Raw genomic sequence first — 17,675 nt, 5'->3', positions numbered from 1 at the left:
GTGTAGAAATCAAGCATCGAAAATAGCCGACCTCCAAGTGAGCTTGGAGGTCTGCTATCTTCGATGTTTTCACCAAAAGGCCCTTTTAGAAATTTCAGCCCCTGCCTCTCTAACATTCTCTGCATGTCCCTGTGTGTGCGTGCTTGCGTGTGCTTGTGTGTGTGTGTGTGTGTGTGTGTGTGTGTGTGCGTGTGCGTGTGTGTGTGTGTGTGTCTCAGACCACAGCCTGCTGGTGCCTCCTCACCTCCAGGAGCTGTACGACATGTACCTGAGGGAACACGACGAGAGGAACCTGGACAGAGCCATGGCTCTGGAGAAGGTCTCCATCACTCACTCCATGAAGGTAGGTCTCCATCACTCACTCCATGAAGGTAGGTCTCCATCACTCACTCCATGAAGGTAGGTCTCCATCACTCACTCCATGAAGGTAGGTCTCCATCACTCACTCCATGAAGGTAGGTCTCCATCACTCACTCCATGAAGGTAGGTACCAGGGCAGGAATTCCATGGAGGCCATGAAGGCCCTGGTCAATATGTAGACAGTAGACACCGGTGTCTACCTGCCCTGGTATTTGGCCTTTGTGCCCGCAAAAAAACACCAAAGGCCAAGTGGCCTTGCCCCTGAAATGACAAAATTCCAGGCCTGACAATGGCAATTTGTGAAGGGACCATTTCAATTAGTGCATCCGTGTCAACAACTTCTCTTATATAACACTGGATCCACAGAATTTCATTGACGCTCTACAGGCAAAACACTTTCAATGTTTTGTTGTGTCAGCGCCCTAGAGGGCGAGGTCGCGCAGGTATTATGATTATACCAGGAGGAAGATTCTTTTCCAAAAAAGTGTACAGAAAGTGTTAAAATTATGTTTTTATGTGGTGACCTCTGCCTAAAATCACCCTGTGATTGTATTGTATTGAATTGTATTGTATTGTAATGCAGTGGTTCTCAACCTTTTCAGGCTGTGACCCCCAAAATAATCATATTTTAACTGGGCTTAGGGTTAGGGTTAGGGCACTACTAGCACTAAGAGTTGAGGCATTACATTTTCTATAACACAGTTCTATTGTGAAAATAGCAGATCTACATGCTCACAATGCTCACATATTTTCACAATGTCTGCCTCTAATATTTGACAATTTGGCCAAAGTTTAATTTGTCATTTTAGAGGTATTAAAAGTCCTTCAATTGTCACTTTAGAAATGATTTATGTTTAACTTTATATTTAGGTTTGTTTACCATTGAGTGAGAAAACAAGTTGCACATTAAGTTAATCATCTGGGGACCCCCCAAAATAAATGATCCTGACCCACAGGTTGAGAACCACTGTTGTAATGTATTTATGGTATTGTCTTCCTCTCCAGGAGGGCTCTCTACCTAAGATCACGCTGCCCAGCCGTGGACGGGACCCCCTGCAGGACCCCCTGCAGGACGGGGACTCTGACCAGGAGAGCGTTCGTAACGGGGGCTCCAACAACAGGCGAGGACAGGCCAAGATCCGACGGCACACCCTGCCCCCCATCCTACCCGAACCCGACGGGTAAGAACTGACCCACACCCTGCCCCCCATCCTACCAGAACCCGACGGGTAAGAACTGACCCACACCCTGCCCCCCATCCTACCCGAACCCGACGGGTAAGAATGAACTAAACACACACCCTGCCCCCCATCCTACCCGAACCCGACGGGTAAGAATGAACTAAACACACACCCTGCCCCCCATCCTACCCGAACCCGACGGGTAAGAATGAACTAAACACACACCCTGCCCCCCATCCTACCAGAACCCGACGGGTAAGCATGAACTAAACACACAACCTGCCCCCCATCCTACCAGAACCCGACGGGTAAGAATGAACTAAACACACACCCTGCCCCCCATCCTACCAGAACCCGATGGGTAAGCATGAACTGTACACACACCCTGCCCCGCATCCTACCAGAACCCGACGGGTAAGCATGAAATGAACACACACCCTGCCCCCTATCCTACCCGAATCCGATGGGTAAGAATGAACTAAACACACACCCTGCCCCCATTCAAGGAACCAAGTGGATGGGGTGTCCGTGGCCTAATAATCCAAACATTCCAAACTGTGGGTCCTTGGCATTTAATAATAAAAAGTTTGAGTGTCACTGTTTTAAGGAACAGAATATCTTTATGCTCAACATTTCCTAATTACTGTTCTCTCTTGTCTGCCTGTGTTTACATTTCAGGGACAACAACCGGGTGTTTAAGAGCAGTCCTCATGCCAGGCATATGAAGAACTCAGTAGTGATGACCCCACCTCCCATTCACATCAATGGAAACCACAACAGAGAGGTGAGACATATTGGGTTCAACATTCTTTACTGGTACTTACATCACATTATAGTGTGATGCTGGCTTCACACTGGCAGATACAAAAGAAACAAAATTTACAAAGATACCAAGTGAAGCAGCATTTCAGACAGTTTCTGTTTAATTGTTTCATCAAACATGCGTGGACAAGCAAGTAAAATGTAAAGGAAAATAAAGCATGAATTAAAAAGTACATGGACCAAGACAGAAATAATTCCAAGCAGGAACTTCCAAGCAGGAATTGTGTGGAGCTTTGTAGGCTCTGTATCTTCACTGATGAATGAATGAATGAATGATTGAAAAATGTATCTCCGTGCCATGCCACTGTTTTGAAAATCAATGGCACTGCAGATTTGCATCTGCGTGTGTGAAGGCATCATGAGTGGGGTACAATTATTGGCTTTTGACTTCTTGACATTGCAGCAACAACACAACATAACAAGAACATGTGATAAAATAACAATTAGGTTTATCCGCTACCCCTTAGGGGCGGCAGTGGCTCAGGGGTAGAGTTGCCTTCTTAGAACACCCTAACACAGAGGGTTCCAGAAAGGTTCCCAGTTTGATCCTGGGCTCCCCCAGAGTTAGTGTCGAAGAGTCCTTGAGCAAGACTCTGAACCCCTAGTTGCTCCCGGTGAGCAGGTTGGTGCCTTGCACGGTTTCCTGTGAATGGGTGAACAATCTCTGTAAAGCTCCTTGGATAAAGGCGCTGTATAAATGCACCATTTACCATTTACCCCTTCCATCTGTGTGTCCTCATCCTCATCCTCAGCTGCACCCTATTGGTCCAGACTGTTCTCTGAGCTTCAGTCATCTCAGTCATAGTGTCAGCAGCCATCTGGACTCCTCCCCCGAGAGCAGCGAGGCTGGCGCCGAGCTCCCCCTGTCACGCAGAGGTAAGCCTGAGTCAGCATAATAATAATAATAATAGCTTGCATTTATATAGAGCCTTTCATGAACCCAAGGACACTTTACTTAACCATAGACCAGTAAGACTCCCTAATCGGGAGATAAGCGACCGTAGGTGGCTTATCTCCACAAATAGGGCAAAAATGTGTTTTTCCAAAATCTTCCTGATCCATGTTGATGACATGAGTGTAGACATGCTGTGTAGTGATATTCGTGATTTTAGGGCAAAAACTGTAGGAGCAGTGTCCAAAAATGTGTTTTAAAATCGGCCTGAAGGTGGCGCTACAATAGGGCCATGTGAGGGGTGGGGTCTCCGCGTTGCCTTGGCGGACGAATAGGTAGCGGCCCCGGCTCTCCCGGACGCTCCTAGCCCGAGTTACGGCATTTTATGTGCGCTGCAGTGGCAGGGGGTCCTCCACTGGGGGCGCCACCACTTTTGCATCCGTTCTGGAGCACCAGGAGTCGGTGGTCCCCGGGAATTCCCCGTGAGCAGCCCCGTTGGGGTGGTCATTTGGTCATTTTTGCACATTTGGTCATTTTTTACATCTGGGGGTCCCCCAGGGTCCCTGGGGCTCCGGGGGTCCTTGGAGGTTGTAGTTTGGCAGGCAAGGAGTGTGTGTGTAAAATCTGGCATGGATCGGGTCAACGGGTGCGGAGATATAAGCAGGGAAATAGTGTGACGTGTGACGTGTGAGCACATTTGGTCATTTTTTACATCTGGGGGTCGGCTCCGGGGGTCCTTGGAGGTTGTAGTTTGGCAGTCAAGGAGTGTGTGTGCAAAATTTGGCATGGATGGGGGCAACGGTTGTGGAGATATGAGCAGGGCAAAAGTGTGACGGACGGACGGACGGACTGACTGACTGACTGACTCACTCACTCACCCACGGACAGCCGGTGGAGGTTTCTACAGTAAGTAGCTCCCTACGGTCGCAACAAACAACCAAACAAAAAACGATATGCCATAACCCTGAGCGAATAGGTGTCTTTTCAAGGCAGCGTTAAAAGAGTCCAGCTTTGGAGCATGAGGGTGAATCTCCATTGGGAGAGAGTTCCACAGGGTGGGGGCTGCCACACTGAAGGCTCTGTCACCCAAGTTTCGCTTGTTTGCACTGGGGACAGAGAGGAGGTCCGAGTGTGGGCCGCAGAGTCCGTGACAGAGTAGGTCTATCATGGAGGAGGTCTGAGAGGTATTGTGGAGCCAGGGCGTTTTGACACTTGTAGGTGAGAAGGAGGCGTTTGTAATCGATGCGTTTGTAAACTCTTGCAGCTGAATTTTGGACATAATGGAGCCTATCCAGGTACTTGTTTGGGACCCCAAACAGGACTCCATAGCAGATGTATGCTGTGCGTGATATACTTGTATACCAGGCCTTCTCTAAAGCCCTCTGTCTCCTCCTGGGTGCGTCCACACAGAGAGGCAGCAGCTGCTGAGAGGCGTCCAGAGCATCGCGGTGAAGGCGGCCCGCCGGCGCTCCAAGGCCCTGGAGGTGGACGCCACCGCCAGGCTGCCCCCCCCTCCCTCCCCGCTCGACCCCAAGAAGCACAAGAGCAGCCTGTCGCTGAGCGAGACGGTGCCCCCCAGAGGCCCGGCACTGCGGCGTGGCAGGTAGGGGGCCGTCGCCGTCATCATCATGACGGTTTATTTTCGTCGCTGTCGGGTGGAAATCATGTATTTCCAAAACCGTTTGTTTTGTATTCAACATTTTAAAAATGTGTTAAAATAGTGAAAATAGCCGATCTACAAGCAAACAACGCCTTGCTTCGCAAGGCGTTGTGTGCTTGTAGATCGGCTATTTTCACTCGTCTTGTGCGATGAAACAGGGCTTTACTTGAAACTTGGAGATACAAGGTTTCTGCTGGACAGTGACGATTTGATTTATTGTTGTAGGAAAGAAAAGTTAGCAATTCGTTGAAACATCTTATGTCCATATTCTAACTTTTTCTTTGTAAATTAACGCCCTACTTGATCATTACTAGTGTCACGAAAAAGTAGTAGATCGTTTTGAGCTTGTAGATCTGCTACTTTAGCTATTTATGCATTTGAATCCTGAAAAGTAACAGTGTTTGGACATAGGAGGTTTCCTCCCGACGGAGACAAATTAACAGTTTCATTGTGTCTTTTGGCATTGAACGTTGGAACGTACATTTTAAATCCAAATGTATATTTCTGTTTGCCTTTTAGGCCAAGGGCCAAGGATCCGGCTTGTAAGTTGAGGCGATATACAGTAGTACAGTAGGAAGAGACAGTTCACATGAATGGCCACTAGTTTCGCTGTTTCCCCAGTGCTTGGTCTCAGAAACAATAGCTCTCTATTCAAGTGAATGGGTTTTTGCCAAACATCACACTTGATTTTATTACCTTAAGAAACACGCTTGCCAAATAGGCTTTATTTACATCTAGGTTGTCCATTCATTTTTACGTTCTATGTTTTTGGGTCAAGATCATTACATTTTAGTTGACGATGAATTGTCATAAAAACAATTGCAACTGACAACAAACACATTTGTGTTTTTGGCATTTAGCATTGAAACATATAAAACAGAATTACATTTATGTTTGCCTTTAAGGCTTTGTAAACAAAACAAACCATAAGAAATTACAATAACCGGTACCAATAACCAAAACAATACTTTTTATACTTTAAATTATTTATATATGGCTTGGCCTGGCTTGGCTTAAGGACTTTGCATTCGCTAAATACAAATATTTATATATAATGTTTTAAATAGCAGGAATAGCTGACCTACAAGCTCACACCTCTACTCAACTCAAACTTTATTTATAAAGCAAGTTTACAACGACCATCTGTGCTGTACTTGGTCAGAATAATACATGATACAAACAGAAATAAAAGGCTTTGCAGAGTTTTAAAATGTACACAATCAAACAATGTCAAAGGTGAAAAGAACACCTGACGCACACTGTGAGCTTGTAGATCTGATATTTGTTCTATTTGTCAACAGATTTGTACAAAAACGATGATGCTAAAATAGTTGCGTTTTTTCTCTGCCAATAAATAACCTTGGCAAGCAGGCAGCCCAGCCCGGAGCTGCGTCACGCCACCTCGGACGACAACCTGTCCAGCAGCACGGGAGGGGAGGGGCCGGGGGTTGCGGGACCCCAGGGCAGCTGGACGCGCCCCCGCAACCGCCAGCCCCTCCTCAACAAGAACCCCCAACCCGCCGCGCCCCGCGGCGAGCAGGACTTTGAGGCGCGCCGCAGGAAGAGGCGCTCCCGCTCCTTCGAGGTCACCGGGCAAGCGGTGAGTGTATTGACTTCTTGTTCACCGCAACGCCAAATTCTTTCCAGCAGCAGAAGCGTGAGCAGTAGTCACCGGTGTTAAATACAATACATTGGGGCGTGTTACATAGAGCCTGTCACTTTGTCTCTGCTTTTGAAGTGAAGGAACGGACTGCGTGGGAAGCAAGGTTATTATATATATTTTTTTTTTCTTTCTTTTTTTTTTTTCTTTTTTTTCATTTCGGTTTCACTTTTTGTTTTCACTTTAAGATTCGATTTTAATTTGTTGTCTCCACCAGCCGAAGGCTGAGGGAGAGTATGTTTTCCCCTCCGTCCGTCCGTCCGTCCGTCCGTCCGTCCGTGCGTGCGTCCGTCCGTGCGTGCGTGCGTCCGTGCGTCCTCGCAGTTTGTGAGCAGCTAATCTCAGTCACCGTTGGCCCGATCTCTGCCAAACTGAGCACACACACTCCCTGGATGCCAATCTAGAACCTCTGCCCCACATTTTTCAAATCAGCCTCATGGTGGCGCTATAACAGGCCGATTTGTGTGGCCTGGTGGAGACCTGTGCTCGGAAGAGCACTGCTTCTAGTTTGTATTTGTTTTTTGTTAGTTTAGTTTTTTATGGTCCGATGGATTAGTCATTGAGCAACTACACCTGTCAGCAGCACAGCTGGTCTCACTCGCTTGCAGCACTGCAGCGAAAGTGCAAAGTGGGTCTGTGGAAAGCAGCTGCTGCAAAATTATATTATGTTGACAAATTAATCACTAAAACGAAATAAATCATGGTATTTTGACATGGTTTTAAGCGATGCAAGAAAATATTCTGTCCCTGAAACATGGTGGAAAAAGAGATTTCCTTGTTCTTTTTCTTTCTATGTCTTGTCTTCCCCCCTTTCCTGAAAACTCCGAATGATGGAGCTTGTAGGAAAAATAATTCCACTCACACCACATTTTGCAGTTTGTATAATTAAATGTGTAGTTGAAGTTGTTCTAATACTCCCACTGCTCCCCCCGCCCACAGCTGCCTCAGACCAAGACCACCACGGCCCAGAGGTTCCGTCCTCTGGACAGCACGTCTGACCCCCACCTGCACATCAACGGCCAGCCCCCCGCCCCCCTGCTGAGACCCCCCCACCACAGGACCCTCCCTCCCCCTCTCACCAAAGTCAGAGCACTCCACAACACACAGCAGACAGGTAAAGACACGCATTGCTATGTGCATTATGTCGTTCATACGTCTGTCCATCTGTACATACATACAGTACTTTGTTTAACGTTTTGAACGCAATATCTTGAGGGGATCTCATGATGACATTTGGCACAAATGTCCACTTGTATTGGACTCAAGCATGAACTGATTAGAAGTAGCTGGGCAAAGATCAAGATAACTTACCTCCCATACTACCTGTATATCATGACTCTGGACAGACATGTACTGTAAACAGCACCTGGTTGGCAGAGGTATACAACTGCCATGTGGTATATACTGTAGATATGAATCTATTGAGTGGTTGAGCTGGTACATAACTATCACACAGAACATAATGGTGAGTCAGTGCACTGCTAGAGCCTCAATTCAATTCAATTCAGTTTTATTATCAGTTTGACTAGCTGGAATCAAGTGCTGGAATCAGTATTTACAATTATTTAGGCAGATGCAAAAAATGCATCAATATGTAACCAACAGATCTGCATAGTAAACCAGCATCATCATAGGCGACAAATAGGCCACAAGTATACAGCAACATTAATAATCAAGAAGCTTATAACATTGGCATTTGTTGTTTTTGTTACAACTTTTAATGAAGTGTTGTCTATTGATTGGTCCACAGGCTCCACCAACGAGTCCTCCACCACCAACATCAGCAACCTGAGGCGAGGGCCACACCTGAGGCAGCCCCAGCCCCTGCTCTACGTCACCACCACGGGCCCCGGGGCCCAGCGCACACGCAGACACTGAGGAGGCCCCTGCGCTATGTCACCACCATGGGCCCCACACGCAGACACTGAGGAGGCCCCTGTGCTATGTCACCACCACGGGCTCCGGGGCCCAGCGCACACGCAGACACTGAGGAGGCCTTCTTTTCTACGGCAACACCACAGGGCAGTCACTGAGGAGGCCCCTGCGCTATGTCACCATCACGGGGCCCGGGGCCCAGCGCACACGCAGACACTAAGGATTTCCCATACATACGCACAGACTCCCCCTCCACCAAAACCAGCACTGTCTCTGGCAGTCCAATTGTACTGCAAAGTACAGTATATCTGTGTCTGGAGGTGTCTATCTATTTTTCAATGACAAACATTATAAAACGGGTGTGAGACGTTGAGAGAACGTCTCCAGTAACCTTTTTTCGTATATATACGTATTTTTGGTCGAGCGGCTCGTCCGTATTATGTCCTTATTATTTGCAAGGGATCAGGTTTGTGTATTCCAACATCGTTGGCCTGTCCGCATTGGTTGCTGTAATGTTTATTTTATTCTGTCGTGCGACGATGTCTCTGAGCTCGCATCGCAACGAAGTTCAAATCAGGCTTCCAAACGTCACGTTTCAACACTCACGCGACACCCCAGCGTTTCTTTGCACAACACCCTGGGAGCTTCAAGATGGAAAACATTCAACATCTTTGGATCCTCCTGGTTGTGTCCGGCAACACGGGCTGTTTCGACCCGACGTTGAACGGTTCACAACCATGAGAAGCCCTTGTTTGCCATTGTTTTTAGGCTAAGCTATTTGTTTCTGATAATGCAGATGAGCAGACATTCAAGCCACACTATGGACATCCACTCAAAGAAAAGGCTTTCTGTGAACACAGTGCCTAAAGCTGAATTCCAATACTCAAATGTCTCCCTCCTCAGTTCCTCCGTCGTCTGTCCACCAGCATGGCGGTGTTACAGTGACATTGGTCATGTAGACATTACATTACATAGCAACGTCAGTGTGGTTTGTTTATTAGAAGAGTTCAACTTAGCGGTGTTTAGGCCAAGTATTTGTTTTTTTACAACAAGGGTTCATATTTTAGATTGTAATTAGAGAAAAGAAAAGATGAGTGTTAAAATGTTTTCATTTACTTCTTTCTATTGTTTTACCTACATTTACCGTGTACAAGTGGCTAAATATGTCTTTTTAGACACAATAAGCCAGCAGTTTCTTTATTGCTATTTACAGTAACACTTCTAGCCCCCATAAGTCACATCCAACCATGAAAGGTTGCGTTGTATCTTGGGAATGGGCTTATTCTGTGTAAAATGACATATTTAGCCACTTGTACGCATGCCCCCAGCCACTGAAATAAGAATCTCTAAAACAATAGAAAGAAGTAAATGAAATCGATTTAACACTCATATTTTATATTCTTTAATTACAATCTAAAATGTGAACCCTTGTTGTAAAAAACTAAAGTTGTCCTTTAAAGACCTCCATGTAAGTTATGTGAAGTCCACAAGACGGTCACATATTTCGGTAGGTCACCAATTTCACCAATGGACAGAAGACGGGAGGAAGCGAGGAGGGAGAAATTTGAGTATTAAATTTGGCTTTTTGTATTTGCCTTCATTCAGTTCCAGACCTTATGCAGGTTTGTGATTCAGGAGGTACAGCCGGCATTCTGCTGCTGCTGCTTCAACACGCTCTGCTCAATCATCTGCTTGGTATATCACATGGTCCATAGTGTCCATATTCTGTGCGCGTCACAGCTGGGTAAACATTCTGCAAAAAGAGGGCTAACATAATCTGGGAAAATAGCAGATCCACAAGCTCACAATGTGTCGCTTTGAGACCCTCCATGTGAGTTTGTAAATCGCCTATTTTCGCCGTGGAGATTTGGTGTTGAAGGGGAAAGATACCCCTGTGGGACCAAATTATACAGGTTTGTCTAAAAAAAAGGAATACTGTGGAAAAGTGAGATACATTGCTAATGTAAATCTAAAAATATTACACAAGACCACTCAAAAGATGGATTTATAATAGAGAGATGTCAACCTTCTGAAGTCAGAGTTGCCAATGTGACATTTCCACAGTCAGTGATGATTTGGGACGCTATGGCATCTGCTGCTTTCCAATGCTTTTTCACCCAATATTCTTATTTCTTTTAGACAAACCTGTATAGGGTTTAAGTGCTTAAGTGTGAAGGCCTCTTTAGACCAGTGTTTCTCAACCTTTTTTCTGCATGGGCACACTATTCGTGTCCCAAGAATCCATGGGCACACCAACATAATACGGGGGTGTAAATATCGTCACTGTCGGGAAGAAACCTTGTATCTCCAAGTTTCACATTTGTACGATTCTTCGCAAAGTAAAGCCCTGCTTCATCATACAAAGCTGTCGCACAACAGTAGTGAAAACAGCAGATCTACAAGCACACAACGCCTCGCACCGCGAGGCGTTGTGTGCTTGTAGATCGGCTGTGTGCTTGTAGATCGGCACTAGTTTAAATCATTTTTAAGATGATAAATACAATACTGGCTTTCAAGCAGTTTCAAGGGGCATACTTGACCCTTCTCAGGGGCACACCAAAGGTCCCCAGGCACAGTGGTTGAGAAACACTGCTCTAGACTCACAGTAGCCAGACAATATAATTATATCTATTTTATGACCCTAAGACAAATTGACAATTGACCAAAACCACAAACCTCCCAGCATCAGACTTGCTTTACAGAGCAGGGATTCAGAAGCTTGCCTGAGTTATTCTCTGTACAACCTAAAGATGATTGATGATTGATTTGAGACCCTCTGGAACTGGTAACCACCTGACCACCTGAGAAGGCTCTCAGGTATTTTATGAATGAAATGCTGCTTTATATTTGGCAGAATAGGAATAGATTTGTTTTTTATAAAAATAATAAATATCATCGCTGTCGGTCACAAAACCCCTCAAAAATAGCAGATCTACAGTACAAACTTGAGCTTGAGTTTAATCGTCAATCTGAATGTTGAATTAGAGTTTTGAACATGATGTCAAGCGACTGTGGATGGACTAATCTATCTTTTAATAATATTAAGACCAATTCATTACAAGGTGTTGATGATAACATGTTGGTACTACTTTGACCAAACCTACTGATAAAGACATGGGATCAATGTACTGTGTTAGATGTGTGAGGGACAACTGGCCTTATTTTAGGAGGATGACAAGGGATAAACTAAACGCTACACGATAAGCAACAATTGCCTGCACAGTAAAAATACCCAGTGTTCGTTTAACTCTGAAAATGTACATGTGAGGGTTCATTTGGTTACATTTTGTACAGAGTTCAAATGGGATAAATGAACACTGAGAATTGTATTTTTATTTTTTATTGGGAGATTCGATCTGGACATGAAAACGATGCACTACTGATCACTGATGAAGTTGAAACTTACAGTGCATTTTCTGTACATGCTCTCCAGGCAGGGTCCATGCCTTTTGTTTCCACAAGGTGGCGGCAACGCGTCAAACTTTCCTGTTAGATGTGTTTTTATTTGCTAGCACTGCAACTTATAGCACTACAACAGTGGTTCTCAAAGTGGGGTCCGGGGACCCCATGGGGTCTTTGAGGGGGTTCCAAAAGGGACCCTTACAGGTCTGTAACTCTGAGCGTGTACAAATGGAACCAATGGATCTTTGTACACACTCAAGAGCTATGCAGATCCTTGATATATATAAAGTTTGAGAACTACTGCACTACAATATGTTTTCTTAATTGTATTAGATGGTTGGATTTTATTTTATTTCGTTTTTTAACGTGATTTTCCCAGGCCTTCCTGCTTTGTTGTTGATAGAATAGTAGACAGACGCACAGGAAAGCAAGAATGACCCGTATTTTTAATGATTTATTTAAAACTGTTGCCTTTTTCTTTTACAAATTGTTGATCATTGATGTTGTTTTCATAATTACTACTTTCTATGCTTTATTTTGTACTTTTTTTTATTTGTACCAAAATAAATTCCAGTGAAACCCAAATAACATTTATTCAGAACATCCGTCTTTGGCATAGTGTATGTGTGTGTCTGTGTCTGTGTGTGTGTCTGTGTGTGTGTGTGTGTGTGTGTGTGTGTGTGTGTGTGTGTGTGTGTGTGTGTGTGTGTGTGTGTGTGTACGTGTGCGAGTGCACATGTGCCTGTGTCTTCTCTCTTCTGTGTGTGTTTAAGGTTGTTGTAATTTGGGGTACTACAAACACTGTTATGTCACTCATGTCTGGGAGTTTTGTTTTTGTTTATCCCTCGGCAGTGATTGGCATTCTACTTGGAAAATGTAGTGCGCTACAATATGAGAAATATGTAGCAAACCATTCCATTCTTGTCCCTTTTATGCCCATATATGGATGTCCATGATATCATCAATATTAAGCCCATATATTGGAATGCCCATATATGGGCATACTGTGTCATTCTCATGTGGTCTATGATGTTATATGTAGCTAAGCTACTGCCCATCACTGTTCCTCGCTCTCTGTCAATTTAAGTCTCTTTGCCGCCGGTTCCCCTTCCTTCTGTGAGTCCTCCTCGGGCCTGACGACGGTTGTTCCCGAGAGAAGGAAGCCTCCGCCACCGCTCATCTGCATCACGGGATGCGTTCTGTTCTCCAACACCTGGTAATGTCTGAGCCAGGATTCGGTGAGCTCGAGGCCCACAGTGCCCCCTCGGTCCTTGAGTTTATCGTAGCACTCGACCAGAGGCTCTTTGTATTGGGAGTAAACCACAAATGGCCTGGAGGGAGCCAGGAAGTCAAGGAGTCCCAGAAGAACCGAAGTCGGGTGGAAGCGGCTGGCAATGATCAACCCGTCTGCGTTCTTCCCCTCCAACAGAGCAGCAGCAGATACTAGCCTCTTCCTCTTCTCCTCCATCTTCACCCTCCTTTCCTGGGCTTTGATTTCCTTGCGTTTTTCCCGTTCCTCGCTCTCCTGGTCAGGTGCTGGGTCAGCAGCTCCAGAGCTTGTCTCCATTTTCTGCCCTGCCGTACTGTCCTGCCGTTCAGGAACAGTCTGGTTCGATTCCTCTCCGACATCGTTGTTGGTGTCATCCTTGGCGGCAGTGTCCAAGGTCCCTGCCATCAAAGCGTTGACATGGCAGATGGAAAACTTGTGCAGCGTGTCGTGGAAGTGAGCGGGGAAGCCGAAACTCTCCATAGCTGCTCGAACCGGGGGGCCTCCGCCTGGATACATTTGGATCACTGAACCGTAGCCTCCCATTCTCTCCATAACGGCTCCCAGCACCAGACCAGCGCACGTCTCAAACACCAGAACTTTGCTGCCAGCGCGTACGTTCCCCAGAGCCAGCATCTGGGCTAAGGTGTCGTAGCGCAGGTGACATATCTTCCCCGGTTGCCTGCCATGGTACATCATGGCCAGGATGCGACAGGAAGGCTTGACTATCGTGACGTCGTTCTCATACTTCTTCCTTTTCCTGTTAACGTATTTGTTCTGCGCAAACTCGGTCTTGTCTCTGAACGTCGCGCTGTTGTCCACGAGCTGCTGGACGATTTCCTGTCCCTTCAGACCTCGTTCTTTGAGCGTTTCAATGTCGTCCCGGGTGAGTTTCTGGGATTTCCCGTCATCCACGATGTTTCGATTGTCCGCCCCGGCCTCTTTTGCGTCCGTGGAGCTCTCCGCATTCTTGGGTTTCTGTGGTAGTAGATTGCCTCCGGAAGCGATCTCGAACGTCGTGCCGTAGAACTCCCCCACCGCGTTATCCAGGAGGAACCACTGCTTCTCAAAGTTTACTTTCTTCTTTGGCTGAATCTGGCCAGCTTTGAAAATGTCTCCACGTCTCAATACGACGTAGTCTCCCTCTTTCATTCTGTACTGGGACTCTTCGTCCGCCATAATAAACCCTATGGACTGTAGTTGTCACTTATGTTAACACGCTACTGTCAGCAAACTTTATAGTGTTGCTAAAATACGGTACCAACGATTAGATTGGTTGTTTAAACCTGAGTCAAGGCCCGCTGTAATAGTGTCTGAGGAGGAATTAAACCAAGGTGCCTTTGGCATTAGATGAAGAAGCAAAATCATCCATATATGGAGCCCGATATCAGCCTTGCCCAAAGATAGGGTCTATGGCGTCAGGCTTGGATGTTTCGGTTAGCTCCGTATATGGGGCTCCAGGAGGGGGTCTCTGATGTCAGAGCTGGGTATGTCAGCTGTCTCCATAGAGTTCCAGGAGAGAGTCTATGATGTCATCATGTCAAACTTGGGTAGGTCAGTTAACTCTATATATGAGGATGTCGGGATTGAATTGGTGAGCGTGACGGTTCCCTATTGACCATATTCACACAGCGGCCATCTTGCCGCCAGGTGGGTGAATATGGTCTACAAGTGGTTCACAAATTTTTTAGCTTGAGCCCATGGACATAAACAATAGTGAAAATAGCAGATCTACAAGCTCACAACTTATCGCTTCACACCTCGTTGAGAGCTTGCAGATCGGCTATTTTGACTACTTCTTGATTACCAGTAAGACACCCTAAGGGTGAGAAGCAACCTCGTCCTAAAGGGCGAGGTTGCTTCTCGTGCACATGGGCACGTGCATACATCCGCCTGGGTGACAGCAGGCTGCTGGACCAAAATGTGTCCATATTATTTTCCCAAATACGGAGATGACTGACGTCTGATATCATAGATGTTTGACGTCATAGACCACATGAGACTGACACAATATGTCCATATATGGGCATTCCCAGATATTGGCTTAATATTGATGACATCATGATGGGGATCGATCTCCATATATGGGCATAACTGGGACAAGTAACAAATTAATTTGCAAGTGTGACTATTGATGACATCAGGGATCTCCATATATGGGCATAAAAGGGATCGTAGGTCAGGTGGACGGCTGTGTCTCAGGTGGTAGAGCAGGTCGTCCAATGATCCGTTGTGTCGGAGGTTCGAATCCTGGCTCCTTCAGTCCACATGTGGAAGTGTCCTTGGGCAAGACACTGAACCCCACATTGCCTCAAATTGTTGATACATTGAGGGGGGAAATGCTGCATGTTAAAATGTCTATGAATTACTGCATGCACTTGTTTGTTTGGTCCGCCGATCTTCAGTCCACCAATCATCTCCTATACCTGCAAGAAATGCAGTGAACCTTCCATCAGCCACGTCATGAGATACCTGGTCTCCTCTTCTATGTTAGGTAATTTCCACATTTAAAAATGTTATGTTAAACACACTAGGTTAGAGGGGAGTGGCTTGTGACTCGATCACATTCATGTTATAAATAAAGCACTTCACTTTATTTAATGGGCTTTACGGCTGAAATGTTAACTTAATTAAACATTTCCTATCAATTAGGTAGTTTATCCACATAGTTCTAAGCAACTGCTGGTGTAACACTTAGTCACGTCCATTTCCCAAACAGTCTTCCAAAGTCAGGCATTGAACATGTGTCCTCCAGCTCACTAGACAGTGATCTCTTATTTTTCACATGTTGGCTTTCAAACATTTTAAAGTGAAAATGTATATATTTGGCCATGGATCCCCATTTGAAAGGATGTAGTGCCAGGGCTCCCCATAAGATTTATAGGCCTACTTAAAACTTACGAAGTATTCAACTTTTCGCAACTTGTTAGTGGGATCTTGACACATTGGCAGGGATGGGAATCAAACCTCCAACTTCCCAGTCTCGTAGTCAGGCTCTAAATCCATTTAGCCACACTGAGCTTTTTAAATCACCAATGCTTCTTAAAAGCCATCAGTTTCAAATCATTTCACTGTATACCATGTTGTTGTCCCTTAAAGGGGTGGTGACATCCAAAAATAAATTTTGAGTTTTTTATGCTTTTTTTAATGTTTCCTGGCCTCAATTACACCAAAAAAACACCAACTTTTAACTTGCAGTCGTTCCCCTGTTATCTGTGGTTTTTTGACGATTTCTGCATAATGAGGCTCTGATGCTCTGATCATTGGCTCTCGGACAGTGTCGTCACTAGCAGTTAGTGCACCCCCCCCCCTCCTCCTCCTCCTGGGCTCTACTCTCTCCCTGTTTATATTTCTCCACAGCCCACGTTTTGAGGAAGTAATCTCTACATTATATTGTCCTTTAATCGTAAATATGGGCATATAAAATACATGTGTCCATTCAAATATCTTATTTACATCAATATCCTTCATATCAAGTAGTCAGTTTATGCTTTTGTGAAATAGTGAAAATCGCTATGTATCGCTATGTATTTTCCGCCCTGGCTGCGTCCTTGGACAGCGCCTCCCTCCTCATTACCGAGGCAGAGGACAGCGCTCTGCTCCCGGAGCAGCAGAGCTCCGTGGAGAGCCTACTATAACTCCATGCTGCCCTGTCCTCCCCCACACACACACGGGCACGGCGACCCGGCGAGCAGACAGTAAAACGCTATGATAACACAAGCAATAGGTGGTTCTCTAAACGGAGGCATTTAGCCGGTAACCTCGGTCCCGGGGTAAGAAAAAACATTCGCGACTCTCGATGCTGTTCGTGTGTGCCTCTTCAGGGCTCAGCTCAGCCTCTGTGTGTCAGTGTGTGTGTGTGTGTGTGTGTGTGTGTGTGTGTCTGTCACAGTGTGTCTTGTACCAAAGCAAAGCAGCGAAACAAATGCATCGCGTCTGCGAACAATGCATGCATCTCTCGGTCAGTGTTGGAGCCGGGGCGGTCCTCTGTGTGTGTGTGTGTGTGTGTGTGTGTGTGTGAGTGAGAGAGAGAGAGAGAGAGAGAGAGCGTGCGTGTGAGAGCGTGTGTGCGTGACTGCGTGTGCGTGTGTGTGGCCAGTGCAAGGGAACGTTTGGGTACCATAGTTTGAGAACTGCTGGCCTAAAGGGCTGAAGTGAGTGATTTGTATTAATAATCAAAATCAAAATGATTGTAGTGGAGAGATAAAGTGCATTTGCCTCTGAGATGTAGTGGAGTAGAAGTATAATAATTGAAAATTGGAAAAACTCAAGTAAAGTACAAATATTCAAAATTGTACTCAAGCTATAATAATATTTGTTAGAATGAGTGGGAGAGAGAGGCTCCCCTAGTGGTGATTATAGAGTATTTCAGGTGACAGACCGTTTTTCATGACACCTGAACAGAGAAAGAGACCATGGCTCCATGGAGTGGATTTTCAAGTTTAAACATTTTAAAACATGTTTTTAGGACCAGGGCAAAGACTTTTATGATTGGTAAAAACAGAATGTCATTTAACCTTTAAAACAGTAGGGATATTATTCTATACATCTGTTGA

The 17,675-nt window shown here is 45.6% G+C and overlaps 2 protein-coding genes across 2 annotated transcripts in view; one reads left to right on the top strand and one right to left on the bottom strand.

Annotated features, from left to right (window-relative positions):
- LOC308302836 (kinesin-like protein KIF19) overlaps window positions 1-17,675 on the top strand; it is a gene marked incomplete at both ends in the record, with an annotated part of 248,323 nt that overhangs the window by 90,841 nt on the left and 139,807 nt on the right.
- LOC308303740 (tRNA (adenine(58)-N(1))-methyltransferase non-catalytic subunit TRM6-like) lies at window positions 12,910-14,298 on the bottom strand (the record flags this gene model as incomplete). The annotated part of the gene is made up of 1 exon (XM_080748236.1): window positions 12,910-14,298. One exon carries the CDS (start codon window positions 14,296-14,298, stop codon window positions 12,910-12,912), a length of 1,389 nt encoding a protein of 462 aa, XP_080604362.1.

This window comes from Nannobrachium achirus, assembly GCF_963921795.1.
Source record: "Nannobrachium achirus genome assembly, chromosome: 18".
Taxonomy (NCBI): domain Eukaryota; kingdom Metazoa; phylum Chordata; class Actinopteri; order Myctophiformes; family Myctophidae; genus Nannobrachium; species Nannobrachium achirus.
The sequence above is the reverse complement of the archived record's forward strand: the minus strand, read 5'-3'. Positions and strand labels throughout refer to the sequence as shown.